The sequence below is a fragment of the Alligator sinensis genome, unplaced genomic scaffold (assembly GCF_000455745.1).
Source record: "Alligator sinensis unplaced genomic scaffold, ASM45574v1 scaffold153_1, whole genome shotgun sequence".
Classification (NCBI taxonomy): domain Eukaryota; kingdom Metazoa; phylum Chordata; order Crocodylia; family Alligatoridae; genus Alligator; species Alligator sinensis.
In genome coordinates, this window is record NW_005842099.1 from 567,425 (window position 1) to 584,567 (window position 17,143).

General features: G+C 40.7%; 1 protein-coding gene across 13 annotated transcripts in view; it reads left to right on the forward strand.

The window, feature by feature from the left end:
• Positions 1–11,785, forward strand: part of SHPRH (SNF2 histone linker PHD RING helicase) — a 113,030-nt gene extending 101,245 nt beyond the window's left edge. For 9 of the 13 annotated variants that reach the window (XM_025204852.1, XM_025204850.1, XM_006024234.3 and 6 more), the window contains 5 exons: positions 3,897–3,989; positions 4,642–4,728; positions 5,208–5,386; positions 9,318–9,398; positions 10,651–11,784. In XM_025204852.1, the coding sequence (XP_025060637.1) occupies positions 3,897–3,989; positions 4,642–4,728; positions 5,208–5,386; positions 9,318–9,398; positions 10,651–10,747 (537 nt within the window). In that variant the 3' untranslated portion in view covers positions 10,748–11,784. Of the gene's footprint in view, positions 1–3,896; positions 3,990–4,641; positions 4,729–5,207; positions 5,387–9,317; positions 9,399–10,650 lie in introns of those variants that run through there. The other 4 variants (XM_025204856.1, XM_025204857.1, XM_025204858.1 and 1 more) reach the window with 3 other exon arrangements.
• Positions 11,786–17,143: the final 5,358 nt, after the last annotated feature.

Below are 17,143 nucleotides of genomic sequence, written 5' to 3' on the forward strand. Positions count from 1 at the left end.
ATTTTGTGACCTGGTCATAGAAGGCCACCAGGTTGGCCTGACGACCTGCCTCTAATGAACCCGTGTTGGTTGCCTCTAAGCATAATCTCCCCTGCTGGCCCCTCGTGGACATGTGCCAGGATAATTCTCTCAAAAAGCTTACCCAGGATCGAGGTAAGACTAACTTGCCTATAGTTTCCTGGGTCCTCCTTCCTCCCTTTTTTGAAAATGGGAACCACATTGGCCCTTTTCCAGTCCTCTGGCACCACACCAGAGCACCACGAGTGCTCGTAAAGCCGTGCCAGGGGTCCCGCAATGACCTCTGCTAATTCCCTCAGCACTCTGGGGTGGAGATTGTCAGGACCTGCTGATTTAAATACGTCCAGTCCCTCCAGAAGTTCCCTGACTAGGTCCTCACTGACCCTAGGCCTGGGTGCACCGGCCTTGGGGCCTACAGAGGTCCGGGGGGGGGGGGACCTGGTCCCTGCCCAGGAAAATGGAGGCAAATAAATTGTTAAATAGGTTAGCTTTGTCGTCTGGTGTGATGACCAGATTTCCTAGCGTGTCTTGCAGAGGCCCCACGTTACCCGGTACATATTTGCCTACGAATTAATCCAGTTTGTTGTGAAAACTTTTTTCATGCAGAAGATGTTGAAAACTGTTATCAGTTCCTTTCTGCAGAAAGGAAAAGATGCAGTTAATGGCAAGTATCTTGTTTCCCTCACTAATCACGAATAAACGTTACAGGAAATTATAATGATTTTTTCTGCTGTTTTTTCCCAAACATAAAAATGTAATCAGAGATCAAGGCTGCTAGTTATCAATCGGTTTGTAGTAATTCATCTTTAAAAACACAAAGTCGGGTTTCTTGATGCTGAGAATACTTTCAGTCTTGTAGAACTAAGTAGGGTCTATGAAAGACAAATTGGGCATGTCCACATCATTGAAAGCTCACACTACGCAGCCATAAAGTTAAGCACAGTATGGCAGACCTGTTACACCCCAACATGAATGTAATATGTAATGTGGCCACCTTTATGCAGCTCTGGGCAAAAACCAAAAAGCATGCCTAAGAGAGGGAGTGTATTGGTGTGTACTGCACTAAGGGGCGACATTACATCTATTTGAGAGTGTGGCGTACTTGGTATGGCTTCACCGCAGTGCTCCCTCTCATGATCCTTTGATCATGTAAATATGCCCCAAATAGGGTTTTATCTGTCGAGAAACTTATTAATTATACTTTTGAGGAGTTTTACTCAGTCTGTTTTGATTTCTATGTCTTCCTGAAAGAGTTGATCTAAACCATAAAATCTCATTTATATATTTTTCTCTGGTCACAGATTCTTTTTAGAACAACATAGAATAAAATTGCGTTTGGGTCTTTAGATTTATTTGTGAGGGAAGATACTGTGGGGTTCTACCTTGTCTTCCTCTTCCCAACTTCAGTGCTTAAGTACTTTACATCTTGCCTTAAAGCACAGGAATGTGTTAAGTTCTTAGGCAGTTTGAGTGCAGTGGCATGAAGTCCTTCTGGGTAGCAGAATGCTACACTAAAATGTCCATTAGATGTGCCATACACCAAAGGGAAGTAGCAGACACACAAGGTTGAGGATCCATTTTCACCATAAGTTCCATATTATCAGACAATTCCCATGCAGAAGGGAAATCTCAGGGTACTTATGTAGTGCTAAGTAGACTTGCTGCCCAAGTAATTTAACCCTTACACTAGTTCTCAAAGCTGCTACAGTATTAATCCAAGTTCACTAGCACATGCTTTTTTATGTAGCCAGTCAAACTATTTTTGATTTTAAAAGCTGATCCAAGACAGAAGTGGCTAAAATTCCTGGCCATGGACATTGATAACATTTACAGCTTATATGCATTCATGTTTGATTTGCTGCCAACACTGCTGTACCAACGTTGGGATTTTTTTTTCCCTAGGGAATGTCTATTGAGTATAAACCTTGCCCAGAAGCTTATAAAGAGTAACTAAAACATTTAAAAGATATGCTGTGTAGGATTTGCAGTGTCCCTTTTGTAGTTGCCAGTAGTTACCAAGAAGTTATGTGAATGTGTTGCTGAGAAATGTTGGAAAGTCCTGAGAAACAGCAAGCCCTGCTTCAAGGGGAAGCATGGATGCTGGTGGGAGAACTGCACAGCATTTTTTGAATCCAGGTGAATGATATTTGTAGATTCTCAGCACCTTTGAAAATCAAGGCACTTCAATGATTTGATATGAAGAGAGGTGCCTAACTTCAGGCTACATTTGAAAGTTTTGGCCTTAATTGTATACAGCCCACTTTCACGAACTAAGTACAGTTAGACCAGTGGTCGGCAACCCACAGCACACATGCCATACATAGATGACATGGGCTACTGGTATTTCGCAGATGAGTCCTCAGCATCGAGTTGAAGGGGGTGCTAGCAATGAGAGTAAGAATAGCTCTCAAAAAGGGGATGGGAGTTGGAGGTCTGTGTTGGCTCAGAGGTTTACCCCTGCAGGAGCTGTGGTGGTAGGTGCCATCAGCTTTAGTGTTGCCACATTCTGTTGTGATGAGATTTGTCAGCGCTGGGAAGTGGTGGTGGCTGAGAAAGTGGCAGTTTTTCATGGGTTGGACTTATGGCATGCTTGCTAAAAAGATTGGCCCCATTAGATCATCAAAGTATTCAGTCCTTCCACCTATGACCTAGCAGTGGCTGTCATTTTATATTCATACACTCTAGCTACTCTTACCCATGCTCTTGCCATGTCAAATTGAAACATCTGCACACTATTTTTAAACTGAAGTTAAGAAAGCAGCATCACACATTTTAAGCAGAGTAACTTTCCACAACCTCATGACACTAGTATTCATTTGGGTTTCTAAGTTAAGTTACATATGTGGGTTTGACCTCTGTGAATTGAAATGAACCTGCCTGCTAGACCACCTTTTCCCATGGCATACAAATGCAGTTATAATTGTAAGGGCATCTCAGTTCAAACATCCCATATTTAGAAAATAGGAAGTTACTAGAAGCATGCTCTCATGAATCATGTTGGATTTCAGAAGTTAGTACTCTGATTGATAGTCCAAGACTGTTGTTACATACATCATTTTTCAAAGCTCATCTGTTTTTCCTGCAATTTTAATGGGGAGGAGCACAAAGGGAAGAGTCAAATGAGAGCTGGGATTTCCTGCTTCAGATTAATTGTTTGTTGATTACATTTTGGTTTGGTGGGGGGTGCTGTTTGTTTTGATGTGATTGTTCTTTAAGCAGCTGTTAAAAGCCATGGATGCACAATATAATAGAAATAACCTTGTGTTGAGCAATCATTTTAAAGAATTATCGATTGTCAGTGTTCTTATTTCTGAACAAGACAAAACAAAAACACTCACTCTCTCTGTGAGCTTTGTACTCTCTGTGAATTTAACCAAAAGGGAAGCTGCCTGCTGCAGGAACTGAAGAAGACGGTCACAGGTTATTTGCTAAATCCCAGTATAGCAGATAAGCCAGGGATGGAAGGATTGAATCGGAGAAGGATTGCAGCACAAAATCCTGTCCAACAGATAATGAGCTCTGCCACCCATAAGACATGGGACAGGCTCCAGAGCTGTATACATTAAGTGGCAGTTTCCAGCTCTCATTTTTCTGGGGTGCAGAGTTTGAATCTTGCCCATACTCTTTGCCCTGAGATGTATATAATCTAAGGGTCAGCTATTTTAAGTGTCTTCAGAGTTCCTGGTATAATCTTCTTAGACCTTTTAAAAACCATATACACTAGCATATGCATGTTTGTTAATTCCTTGCGGGACATGTACGACAGACTTTGCTGTGTTTAACAGAAGCTAATTAAAAGAGCAATGTGTAATGAAAGTGTGCATGCTTTTTCTTTGTCTTAATCTTTGTATTGATTTTTTTTTCTTTCTGTTTCAAAGGGGAGCCATTCCACCAAAGTGGAAGCTGTGGTACGGACTCTGAAGAAAATCCAATGTAAAGATCCAGGGGCTAAATCTTTGGTTTTCTCAACGGTATTGATCACCATTTTCTATCTAAAAATTTCCATGCTGTGCAGCAGGATATTAGGTGCTAATAATAGTTTCAAAATTCAATTTTCCTACCAAAATATGCAAGTAGTTACCAATAGCTATTTAAATAGTTAAAGAGATAAGTGAGATGATTTATATCATTGGGGTGTTATTACTGGTAGCCTCATTCATTCGATGGAAAGTATTGTACGTCTTTAAAGGGAAAACACTGACATTCAGTGTGCAGGAGCATTAGCAAGTCTACTGTATTTTAACCTTGAGCAGGTCAAACTGTTATTCATAAATTTTACAACTGCATTTTACTGTTGCAGTTCTGCTCAGCTTTTTTTCAAAGAAGTGTCTTGCCTAAGTTCCTCAGTTTACTTGCCTATGCTTGCTCCTTATGAATGCTATTGTGGTGCCACTTTTACATTCAATATATCTGAGGAAAAAAATGTGAATGGTATTACTTTTGGAGCAAAATAAAACAAAACTTGTTAGTATTAATATTTAAGGGCATATCAGAAGGGCATGTTTGGTATTTCTTTATTGCTTTCTCTTTTGAGTATTTGTGAGAGATCATTATAGTCTGTTCATGTTTTAGCATTGTTCATACCACTTGGTAATAATGGTTGGCTTTTTGTGTGTCTTCTAGTGGCAAGATGTACTGGATATAATTTCAAAAGCTCTGTATGATAACAACATGGTGTTTGCTCAGATCAATGGAATTAGTAAATTTCAGGTTTGTAAAGAAGATTTTTTTTCTGTAAGGTATTCTGAATAGCACAAAGATAGATGAAAGTTTATTTGATCCTTTCACATTGGTGCTTTGAGGAAACGAAACAAAAATTATAAGCTTGATCAAGCAGAACCTTTAATTTCTTCACTGAACTCAAACACTACAGTGACTAGAAACATGGTGCAGTTCCAGAAAATGTTTTAACCACTATTGGCTAAACAACCTTGCCTGCCTTAACCACCATCTGCATTCTCAAAAAGTAATGTGTGGGTGGACAAAAGGGAAGAATAAAGAGCATGAGATACTGTTGCTGTCTGTGCTGTATCTGTCTGATGGACAAAAGAGGATGTCTGTCTGTAAGGGTTATTGATCTGGTATGTTTTCACAACTACTAAATTATTTTACAGTTGTAGATATGGTTCCCATATTCTTTATTCAGGAGTAGCTTCCATTGAAAAGCTAATATGTTGTTTGTCTTTTAGGAAAATCTTTCAGCATTTAAATATGACCCCAAGATCAATATTTTGCTCTTGCCCCTACATACTGGTTCCAATGGATTAAACATAATTGAAGCAACTCATGTCCTGCTGGTCGAACCCATTCTGAATCCTGCACATGAGCTTCAGGCGATTGGCAGAGTGCACCGCATTGGCCAAACAAAGTAAGAGGTTGAATTGTTTAAAATTGGTTAATGCCTTGTCCGGTCTAAAACACGACTGTATAACACTTGTGTGAGAATCTCAGACCACACCATAAATTTTAATTGATTAGCTCTCCCAGCACTTCTGGAATTTAGGTAATAGTATTCTTGCTTTACAAATGGAAAAACTGAGGATCGCACAGGCTGTAGGCAATATTTTCTAAAGCACCTAAGCGACTTAAGCTTCTTTGTTCCATTTCCACTTCAGAGAAGATCCAAAAAAAGACGTACCCATAGACAGATTTTAGGCACCCAAATACAAAATTGAAATCCTGGGAAGCCCTGCTCAAACTGGAGGCATGTAAAGGCTGCCTAACTGGACTCATGTAAAGGCCCCAGGCTTCTCATAGTTTGTAACTTCAAGTTCCACCCAGGCCCAAAGGTGTCTCTCTATGCACCCCCAGAATTTCCTTAGTCTAAAGAAGGCTGAGCAGTTCAACACTGAACTTCTTCAGAAGTCTGATCAGATCTTGAAATTTGGTATTCCCTTGCCTAAGTGCCCAAAGGAGCTCAATCTAGTAAGTGTACTCAGAGCATGCTTAACATGTTTCTACAGGACTGGCATATGCACAAAATGCAGTGGTAGCTGCTGCTTTCTTTAAGAGCAGAGGGGAAGGTAATAGCTTCATGGTTGCTGCTTACTGGTTAGGGCAGTCACCAGGATGTGGAAGACCTGTGTTAAAATTTGTTGTGCCTGAGGGGATTCAGAGCCACATCTGCTTCCAGAGAAGACTGCTTTAGCCATTAGACTAGTAAAAAAAGTCTCTAACTGGAACAGGAGAATTTATATACCTCTCCTCATGTTGGACCTGTGCCATTCTGCAGAGAAGAATTCCAAGATTCATTGGACCAGGGAGAGTATGATTTAATCTACTGGGTAATACCCATATATGGATTCCTGTTCTGAGAACTGTTTTATGCAAACTATACAAATAATATGGAGCAAGTGCCAGCACACAGTGGGAAAGATTCAATAAGAGGTGGTGAATGCCCCCATCTGAGACGCAGGAGAGCCTATAGTCTGGTGATGATGGACACTCTTAGGAGGTGGATTTTAATCCTGATGGGCAAAGAAGGTGTCTTAATCTGTCTCCCCTACAGCCCAGGTTACTGCTTTAACCACTAGCCTATTTTGCCAACAGTACCCTCCATCCCAGGTAAAAGTAGGTACTATCATGCCCACTTCCTGACATTTTAAAAACTAAAGAGTTCCTGCTACATTCCTGAAAGATAGGTTGTAAGCACTCCCTTCAGGAAAGGCTTGTGGTCTGTAGTCAAGTACAGATCCCACAGCCCTGAATGAGGCACCTGAGCTCTGGAGGGGGTTGTGGCTGAAGATGCATACCTGTTCTTTGCAGTTCCTTGGCTATTACTAGGCAGTGCCTTGCTGCTCAGCAGTTCCCCATACAATATACTGGTTGTTCTCAATTCCATTTTTAGGTGCCTAATCCTCCCTAAGCATTGTATAGGGAGCCTGGGTGCCTTAAGGGTGTCTGTTAGCTTCTTGACACAGCTTATTAGTCCAGATACAGCATTATGCAAATATAGCTATAATGCATCTGGTTCAAGAGCTAGCAAGTGCAGAGCTTCTTCGGATAGAGCTATGCTATATAGCTCTACTGTAGTGGTTCTGCACTGCACTGGAGGAGCATTGAAACACTGCTATTGTAATATATAAGCCCTTTTTAGGATCCAGTCCTTGGATCTTAATTCTCATTGAAAGTCAGTGGGATGTAGATTCCTCAATGCCCACATAGTGCAGCGGAGCCATGGAGGCTGCCCACCACAGGGTCCCATGGTTTGGTGGGGTGGAGGGTGCAGTCCCTGAGAAGTTGGACAGGCCTGATGTTATCAATAAGCAACAAAATAAGACTGGCACTTTTTTGTACAGTTGTACACCTGGTACACTTACCTGGTATGCTTGTAAGTACAGTGTGTTGCACTGGTTGGCATCGGTGTTTGTTGATAATCATAGCTTATGTTCTGTATATCTTAAAATTCTAGATGAGCGCGTTCTATCACTTTCACTGAGGGTTGTCTGGTGCACATCCTTTTTACTAATCCAGTACTTCCTTAAAGGGAAACTCACTTAAAAAAAAAAAAAAGCAATAATTTATTTCAGAAAACATGAGCTTGTCAGTACATCTATATTTTAGTTTTTTTCTGCAGTATCCAATATCTACAGTTTTTTTATGTTCTTTTCTTTCATACCATCACACTGAAAATGAATTATTTAAAATGACTGTAAAACTATGGGTTGGTACATTAACACCAGGTATAGTATGCTTTTTGTTAGTGCATTTGCTAATTTTAAATTCATTATTTCCATATTTTCACCTTAATTTCTCTGAATCGTAGGTGGATCTTTGTGCAGCTGTTCTGATGTTGCAGACCACTGAACCAAGCCCTTTAAAAGTTCATGCAATATGGTTTATATATAAATGTTCACCTACTTAGGTCAAAAGTAACTTGGAAAATAAAAACAGTAACACATGATATAGAAACATAGCTGGAACAAATATATTCCTGAATAAAGATAACATGTTTATTTTGTGAGGGCATGAATCAGCTTGTATGGAAGAATGTATGAGCAGGTGTATGTTTGGGTGTGGTGGTAAATATTTTGAATCAACTGAGCACATAGATCAGATTGATTGCAACAGCCAGTATTATGATTTCACATGATGCTGGCACTAGAAGTTCAGGGTATGGCAAAAAAATACAACCCTGTGTAACAGAACTGTGTGTAGCAGCAGCATGTTGTGTTATATTCATTGATTAAAATGTGAGCCTTGGGTTAAGCTGAAGGCTATCTATAAGTGAAATAGACAGTTCAACCAAATTCTGTTCTGGGTTTCACAAGTACAGATCTGAAGTAACTCAAGTCAGTAAAACTGATCTTGATTTAGTCCCCTATTCTGCATAGAATTGTGCTGACACTTCCCTTTGCCTATCTAAGTAGTTTTCCTTGCTTTATTAAAAAATAGTTTGTGGCTTGAAAGACTCTCAGTTACTTGAGTGGACTTTGAATCAGGTCCTGGCTGAGCAGTAGTTAATGCCTTGATTCCATTTTCCTATATAAAGTATGTTCTGAAGTCGTATGTTTAGAAGGACTACACACTGGTTCACAGATAGTGCCTTTGGGTTTTATGTCCCATGTGTCCCCACCTCAGAACCCTGAGAATTTTTTTCTCTCCTCCAGCTTTGTTCTGCTCCCTTTGGTAAACAGATTTTCACCCTGTTTTATGTGATATATAAACTACAATTCTATTTACTGTCTTGTCTTCTGTAATAGCAGTGCCATTAAAACTATGGGAATGAGGCTTAACAGGCCATTATTTTGAGCTCCCTCTCTTGGACTTTTTATGCAGCAGCAGAATATAAAACACTTCACATACTGTATAAACAGTAGACTGTATTCATTACACAGAGGTAGATTGTGACTGGTCCTCATATTGGTGGGCTCTTGTGAACACCACAGGCTCCATCACAGTTCTTGTGTACAGGAAGTTCAGGAACCACCCCACCACTGTGAGGAGTCCTCCTGGCATTATGTTATTCTGGACAAACCCCTGGGTAAAAGACATAGTTTGAGCACTAGTGAAAACGAGGGTGGAGTTCTGCTTAATGTTTGTTAGGACGTTATTTATTTCTCATTCATTTAGGTCATTGCTGTTGGCATGATAAGGAGTGCTGGGTATTCTTTAACTCTTGGTGGAGGTTGCTCAGCATCTTGTGGGATTGACCCTAAAATCCAAAAGACATTTTCAGACCAGCTTAAAAGAATTTTAAGATGGCTAAAAATTAGTCCTGAACTTCTTGGCAGTATCCAACAACATTTCACCTGTGCTAAACTTCTCTGTTTTTTGGTTGTTTTTTTAAACACATTCAGGCCCACCATTGTGCACAGGTTCTTAATAAAAGCAACAATAGAAGAAAGGATGCAGATGATGCTGAAAACTGTGGAGAGAAGGTATGTTTCTCAATTGAGGGAGTTTAAAAATATTATTTGATTTTTCCCCCCCTCCCCCCAGTAAAAAGAGTAGTTTTCAAACATTTGCATGCTGTTTATGACCAAATGAAAAAACTTTAAACCTTTGCTCTTCTCTGAAACGTTTTCACTGTCACCAAAAAATTTATAAAAACTTTGGAAAAGTGAGATTTTTAACCAGGATGAATATTCACTAACTTTAGATGAAATATAAAACATAACTATAATGAGCCAGAGCCTACTCCACCTATTATGTACATAAGTAGACTTTGGCACCAATTTCACACTGTTCAGGCCCCTGAAAATTCATTAGTGGATTTATTTTAGTATTGTGCTGTCATCTTAACCTTAAGGCACAGAAAAGCAGCGAAGAGGAAGAGGATTCATCTATCTTTTGTGTTACATTTTTCAGGGATCCAAGCAGGGTGAAATGGGATTCCATTTGGGCATCTAAATCCACATGGGCACATCCTATATCAGGGGTGGACAAAATGCGGCCCATGGCCCAGATGCAGCCTGCCAGGACATTCCATCCAGCCCACGGGGCCCCTAAAAATTTTAGAAAATTAATATTAATCTGCCCTTGGCTACCTGTCATGTGGCCCTCGATGGCTTGCCAAAACTCAGTAAGCGGCCCTCCGCCCAAAATAATTGCCCTCCCCTGTCCTATATGGTATAGCCCTTCCCTTACTGGATATGCATTTTAATTTTACTTTATTTACTTGAATCCAAGATGACATCTGTTCCTCCCTATCCTCCCCCACCTTCTCAATATGGAGGGGGAATGCCCCTCATCTTAAATTTGAGTACAAGGGGATAGAAGGGCAGGTGGCTACCGCAGCTCCAGCCTCGATCCAGGTTTGGGGTCAGAGCTGGAGCTGCAGTTAGAGCTTCTACCCTCCACTGCCTCTGCTCCACTTACCCTCAGTCACAGCTCTGACTTCAGCCCAGGGCATAGAGCACATTCCTTCATTGCTAATCTCCACATAATGCTGAGCCATAGTATTTCAGTTGCTTTGTCTTTAAAATTGCCTACTGGAAAAGCTTTTTGTAAAATGCCCCCAAAGTAATAAACAGGATGGCTCATGTTGTTTTTGGTTAAGCACAATAATAGGCATGCTCTCTCATGCCATCTTCCTTTTGGATGTTCACTAGAGTGTAATTTTAATGTACTGTCTATTGCACACAGCTTTTTTCTGGAACTGTTCTCTGACTCAGATACTTTTCCCTACAGCCACACTAGTTCTTCCATGAAACAGTCAGAAGCCTCAGTTTTGACAGTTGCTGATCTGGCAGACCTTTTTACAGAGGAAACTGAAGAACTTGAATGAAAAGTCTTTGGCTTGACCCAGTGAGATCTCTTGGGAAATGATGTGACATTGAGTATCTGTATGAAATCATTAGGACTGTCATAAATCTCTGTATATGTCATCCAACATTCACCCTAGCTAGGGTTCCTAAAATTAGTAAGATCCTTTAATCATTACCATTGATTTTGAGTCCTTAGAACATCTTTTCTGATAGCACTGGAGAGAAATTGCACTTTGCACATTATACAGAAAGATGGATTTTATTTTCAAAGAATATGATTGATTCTCAGGCTGAAATCTTTGCCTGCTGAGGTCAGTGGGAGTTTTGCCACTGACCTGGATTGGCCAGTATTTCATTCCAGTTGAGTAAATCTGTGAGGATGGTGTGAGGGTGGGGAACAGTAAAACAGGTAACAAACTATTTGCTGTGGTCTTTTTAACTGTACAAAGCATTGGCCAGAATGAATTCCTTTGTAAATAAATATCCCCCTAGAAAGGACTTCTGTTGTAGTTAGTGTTTAACAAGTCACTCAAGTATTGAAATAACCCTTCTTATTTGTTAATACTCACTTATGAATCATTACTAGTGAGTTTGTTGTTCATGGTAATCTTCCAGGTATTCTATTATGTAACAGCATAAAATTGCATTATAACTTAAATTTATTCCATGTTCACTTTCTGCAGAGTTGATTAATTAAATTATGGCTCTTGTATGTATATGGGTCTTAAAATGATAGTTAAATACTACTGTATACATTTTTAAAGATACTTAAAGCCATGCCTACTTTAGTGATTTGTTGTAAGAATTTGGAGTCCTTTGTAACAGAATTTTTAAAAAGTAACTGGTTAAGCTACCCATAATTTTATACTCTTTTGGTGTCTGTCTATTTTTTTGTTGTTCTTCATCTACTCATTTACCTTTTCCCAGAAGGTTTTTACAGCCAGAAGGTGGCATATAAAATGAATAGGTCTTACAGCATCCATAGTTAAGATGTTTGTACCCGACGTGGAGATTCAGTAATTTTATTATGTATTAAAAATACAGTTTTATCTTCTTCAGCTTTTTCAGTAAAGAATATTTTCTCCTGGAGAATTTACAAATAAGTGTTAGAGTTAAATTTAATTAGAAATGGATCTTAAGAAATTTAGCATTGTATCATACTTTTGTCTCTCAATACATAGGTCTACAAGCTTCTCATATCGTTAAATCATTGCAGTTTTGTACACACATAGCATTTTAAAATGTTTTTGTAGGATTTTATGATCATTTCCCAGTTTTTTACAACTGGAAGTATCTTTAACAAAGGCAGGAAAAAATTCTGCTTCAGAGAAATCCATGAAGACCTGCACCCTTCCAAAGTGGCCTCCCCTGTTTTTTTCACTGTGACCAAGGCCACTGTACTTATTCATAAGCTCTTTACAACGCTCTGGCCTTCATCCTGACAGCGTGAGAGATCACCATCCTTCCAAATTACAGTCTTGCTTTATTTCCTGGGAACAATGTGAAAGTTATCATCATAACTGAAAGCAACATTAGCTCCATCTTAATAGTTCTTGTCTAGGAATAAACATTTTTGTCATAGATTAAAACCCTAGAAGTGAGATTCCCCTCACAGGATTAGGATACCTGTGGCCTTCTACATTAGTACAGCTTTCCAGTGGACCTGAGCTTCAAGCACATGGTTTCCATTTAAGCACCTAATAAGGATTAGATTTGCAGTAATTTATCTAGTTACTGACATCTCTGGAAAATCAAGGTCTGATTGTTAGTATGGAACTCTCTTGATAATCTGACCCTTACTCTCTTTTACTTCCCCAGCTGAAAAATATGTATGATAAATAATTTTCCCCCTTCATTTATCTGCAGCCTGTAAACTGAGTGCAGGGTCATTCTCCTCCTCTCTCATTATGCAGGACCAAGGACATTGGAGCTTCCATGATCTCAGAAGCCTCTCAATGCTACTCTGAAACAAATAACTAAACTCCCTTGAACTATAAGTTCGAATTCTAGTTGGGTCAAAAGCTCAGCCATCCAGTGTTCTGAAGTACTAAACTGAGATCCATAAATTTTATTTCATTGATTGTTTTTTGGATGAGACTTTGAAAGCTAGGATTCTCTTTGCTCTACAGGTGTGTCTAAGGTGCATTCTTGCTATTTTTAAGTTAATATGTTAACTAACATTCACTAAAATTCTATTAAAGCCCAAGGCACTCCATAGTTTTCACACAAAGTAGCAGGTCAGGATCAACACTGGAGAAATCCTAGGTTTATGCCGACCTACTAATGTATATTAGAATTACAACTTCTTTCTTATCTTTAGGATTTTATTTCCTGGCACATTTCTACTTACTGAAGACCTAGCTGGTTTTGGACATGAAAGCCAGTGGCACTTTTCATAAGAATAAGGATTTCCCTTTATACTTGATCAAGATTTTCTTCCCACCTTGTGGGGAGGGGGACATGGTCAAGCTGCTGTTCTCCGTCCAAGAAAGGGCATCATTTTAGTGACATGGCATTTATGTATTTTCTCCAGAGTTTAGTAATCTTTCAGAGTGAAAGATTGCTATAGAAACTAAAATGCTGCCTGGACCACACAAACCTAATTACCTAGTTGTCATAAGATTCACATTACTCTTTGGACTCTGGATGGATGGGAAGGCAAGAGGGTGATCAGGGTTTGTTTGACCTTTTATGGCATTGTGTGTCTGGAGCCTTGTGTTACAAAGATGTTTTACATTTCCACTCCCTCCTGCAGGCCTTGCAGAAAGGCTATCCCAAGCTAATGCTCCTTGTCTACATTACTTTTCCAGGACCCCAGCTGTTCTCTGAAAACAATATTCCTCCTGTGGGCCCTTTAATCAGTAGATTGGATTTCTATTCCACAGAGCAGCTCTTCAGAAAAACTGTGCTGTTCTTCAGTACACAACTATATTGAGGGATAAAGTTTGGATGAATTGAACGATGTAACAAAAGTTTTTGCTTATAACTTAAATAGCCTTCAACTGGCATATAGGTGTTGACAGTTTTTTCTACAGAAAAGTTTGTTTTCTTTCCATCTCATTAGTGGATTCTGACTGTTTCTGAAGTTTAATCAGAACATTTACTTCTTGAGGTCTGAGTGGTGCAGGAACTCCTTTAAAGACAGAAGCACTAGTTTACAAAGCTGCTGTGTCTGTACCCACTGTTTTTCTTCCTTTTTTGGTTGCCTGGGATGTGCAAGTTCTTTACGAGCTTGGTTGTGTACTATAAATGCAGGCTCTAGGAATCCCACGCTGAGAAGTATGAAGCCAACAAAATCTTTCTTTTTTTTTTTCTTCTCCTTCCTCCCAGCTTGCTTAGTCTCTTACAAAGAATGTGTGTGTTTGGTCGGTGGCATTGAAGCAGATGAGTCACAATCTATAAAATGGCTTCAGTAAAACTAGCTTATTAGAATTAAAAAGTGTATATGAGTTAAAAAAACAAACAAACATTGGGGGAGGGAGAGAAGAAAGGATCTTAGCCAAATGGCATCCCTTTCTGCAGCTTACACTATCTCCTTTTTGTTTTTCTCTTTCCTACAGAAGCAAATTTCACTCTAAGCACTTTTATTTTTATATTTCTGGCTTTTTATACAGCTGAATTATTAAGAAACCATTAAGGTTTATAACTCTTAGTTAAAAAGTAAGAGATTCATCAAAATATACAAAAAGCACTATGTAGCACCAGTGCTGCCAGTTCCAGTGACTTTTTTGCTGCTCTTTTGGAGAGCAGGGGCAAAAGCACAGCTACTCATAACTCATTGCAACATTAAAATTATCTCTTGCACGTGGTATTGCTGTACAGCTTATAGAGAAAGCTGGTCAGCTGAATTTTGGCACTTGCAGGAATAGTTAAGGCGCACAAGAAAGGAAGAACACATAACAGCTGCAGATACTTCCTTTGCCTGAAGAAGGGTGTTTGTACCTGAAAGCTTGCAAAAAAGAATTTCTTCAACTATTTTAGTTGGTCTAATAAAAAAGACCAGATTTACCCAAAGAACCTTGCCTGCCAACTAAAACCCCAAGTCTTCTAAGGGAAATATTAAACTGTGTAACAGTGAGGGGCGTGTTTGTGCAGCCCAGTGGCCTGTGGTTTGACTGGTGCAGTCCACATGACATACAGGTGGGCCTGCTGGTGGCTTCTGCCGAGCTATAGAAGTTAGCTCTAATGTACTTGTTACTCCCACAACTCTACTGGTGGCGACTTATAAGACGGGAAAAATCCATCCATGCCAAAGGTAATGAAGATTTTACAAGTAGAATAATGGCTTCAGAGACACATTTGTGCAACCCAGCTGTTTTCCTTTAGGGTCGCATAAATGTAGCCAAGCACGAGTAAAAAGGATTCATATCTTTTTTAAAATGCCTTGTCAGATCTGCTTTTAGCTTTCCTACAGTACCAGTTATCATGGTACCTACAAACTGTGGCATAAACTCTTATCAGCACAAGGCTTTCTCTGAGACTATGGCATCAAGTACAGGAAGCAAAGTAAATTTATTGTGATCAAGACCAAATTACTTTTAAAGTCCACCATGATAGAGTTTGGTCTCAAGAAGTCTGCAGAAACAAGCCCCATTTATGAAACAGACGCATATCCCTTGTGACTGCTGGGAACCAGCCGAGAAACAATGTGCCAAGTGCTGGAAAATATTGCCGTCTCGTTCAGAGAGAAAATCCTGCTTCCATGCCACCCCAGGAAAGTAGTAATCTGCTCAGTCCTCAAAAAAACAACACAATGTGTATGTTTAATTTGGGATTGCAGATCATTACATGATTCATCTTTTTTAAATATAATTATATATCAATACAGTGCCATTGTTACTCTAGCTGTTTTGAACGCACTTATATCCTAACTCGAGGATAGAAACTGCAGCTAAGAAAACGGGACAGAGATGCAACATTGTAAGGATATAGAGCAAGTTGTGCGTGTATTTCATGCTTCTCTGATTACTTGCTTGTCTTTTAACTGTTCAAATTGTGTTGTGACATTAACATTTTCATGCAAGACATGCATGATGAACTATAAATATTAGGGGTACACTGATAAAGATTTTTTGGGCCGATACCGATGGATGATTATTAGCTAGCCATATTGGCCAGTACTGATCCGATTGTTCATATGCAGTCCAGCAGCTTGGAGAGCAGCGTCTGGCTGGTAAGTCTGTTGGGGGGAAGGAGCAGGGGTGGAGGAGGGAAGGGGTATGGGGGGGGCAGATTGAGGCCCCCCCCACAGTGAGGGAGCAGGACTCGGCAGGGGCTGCACACCTGGGGCGCAGGACAGAGCCACTGCTTTTCTGGGGAGGGCAGAAGGTGGTTCCTGCCACTCTATGCACACCCAGGGGAGGCACAGGGGAGGTGTGTCTGTGCGCGGGGTGAGGGCGGGCTGCCACTGCGTGCTCCAAGCTGGGGTTGTGCCGGCCTCTTCCTGGCAGAGGGGCTGGGCCAGGGCTGCATTTGGGGTGGGTGGGGGCAGGGCAGGTGATGGCAGCGCTGGGAGGGGGGCTACAGCATATATGGGGGGGGAACTGTAGCCCCCCTCCCAGTGCTGCCACTGCCCGTCCCGCCTCCACCCACACTGAGCACAGCCCCAGCCAGCCCCACCCCTGCCAGGAATAGGCCAGCACAGGCCCCAGCCTGCAGCAGGCAGCCCACCCTAGCCCCATGCACAAATCTCGGGGACACATGCCCCTCATGCCTCCCCTGAGCATGCATGCAGCAGTGGGAGCCGCACACTGGACAAGCTGCGATTCCATCCCACACCCCAACCTGGCTGTGCAGCACCTGCCCCAGCCCCGCTCCCTCCTTCACCGTGGGGCCTTGATCTGCTCTCTCCCCCCCTGCTTAAAAACAAGCCCAGCTTTTTCTTTCCCACAGATATTACCAGCACAATGCTGCTCTCTATGCTACTAGGCTGGACTCCTGGCCACGCGCATGCTGGGGCTGCATACATGCGTGCGGCATTTATCGGTGACATCATCGGCCACATCAGCCAAAAAAAGCTGGTTGCCGGTAATGTCAGTTTTCCTTTTATCAGTGTCAATACGATATGGACTGATATATCAGTGAACCTCTAATAAATATCTAATTGGGAATGTAGGAAACTGCATTTAAATTCACAGGTAGGTTGGAAATTTAGATGAGGTAAAAGATTATTTAAGTAGCATTCTTGCTTACATTTCTGAGAATTCCCTTATGTAACTGAAGGTACAACATTGAACTGGAACCATGGTTTATGAGAGTAGCTTTTCCATTATTTCCTTCGTAATCAAGCAATGCAAAGTCTGGATTTTGTGGAGTTTCTAGTCTTCTGTTCGTTAATAGAGGGACTAAGTTCCAGTGGCAAAAGAAGGAAGTTTACTTAGAGAATAGGCAAATAAGGCATTTAATTCCTCCTTTCC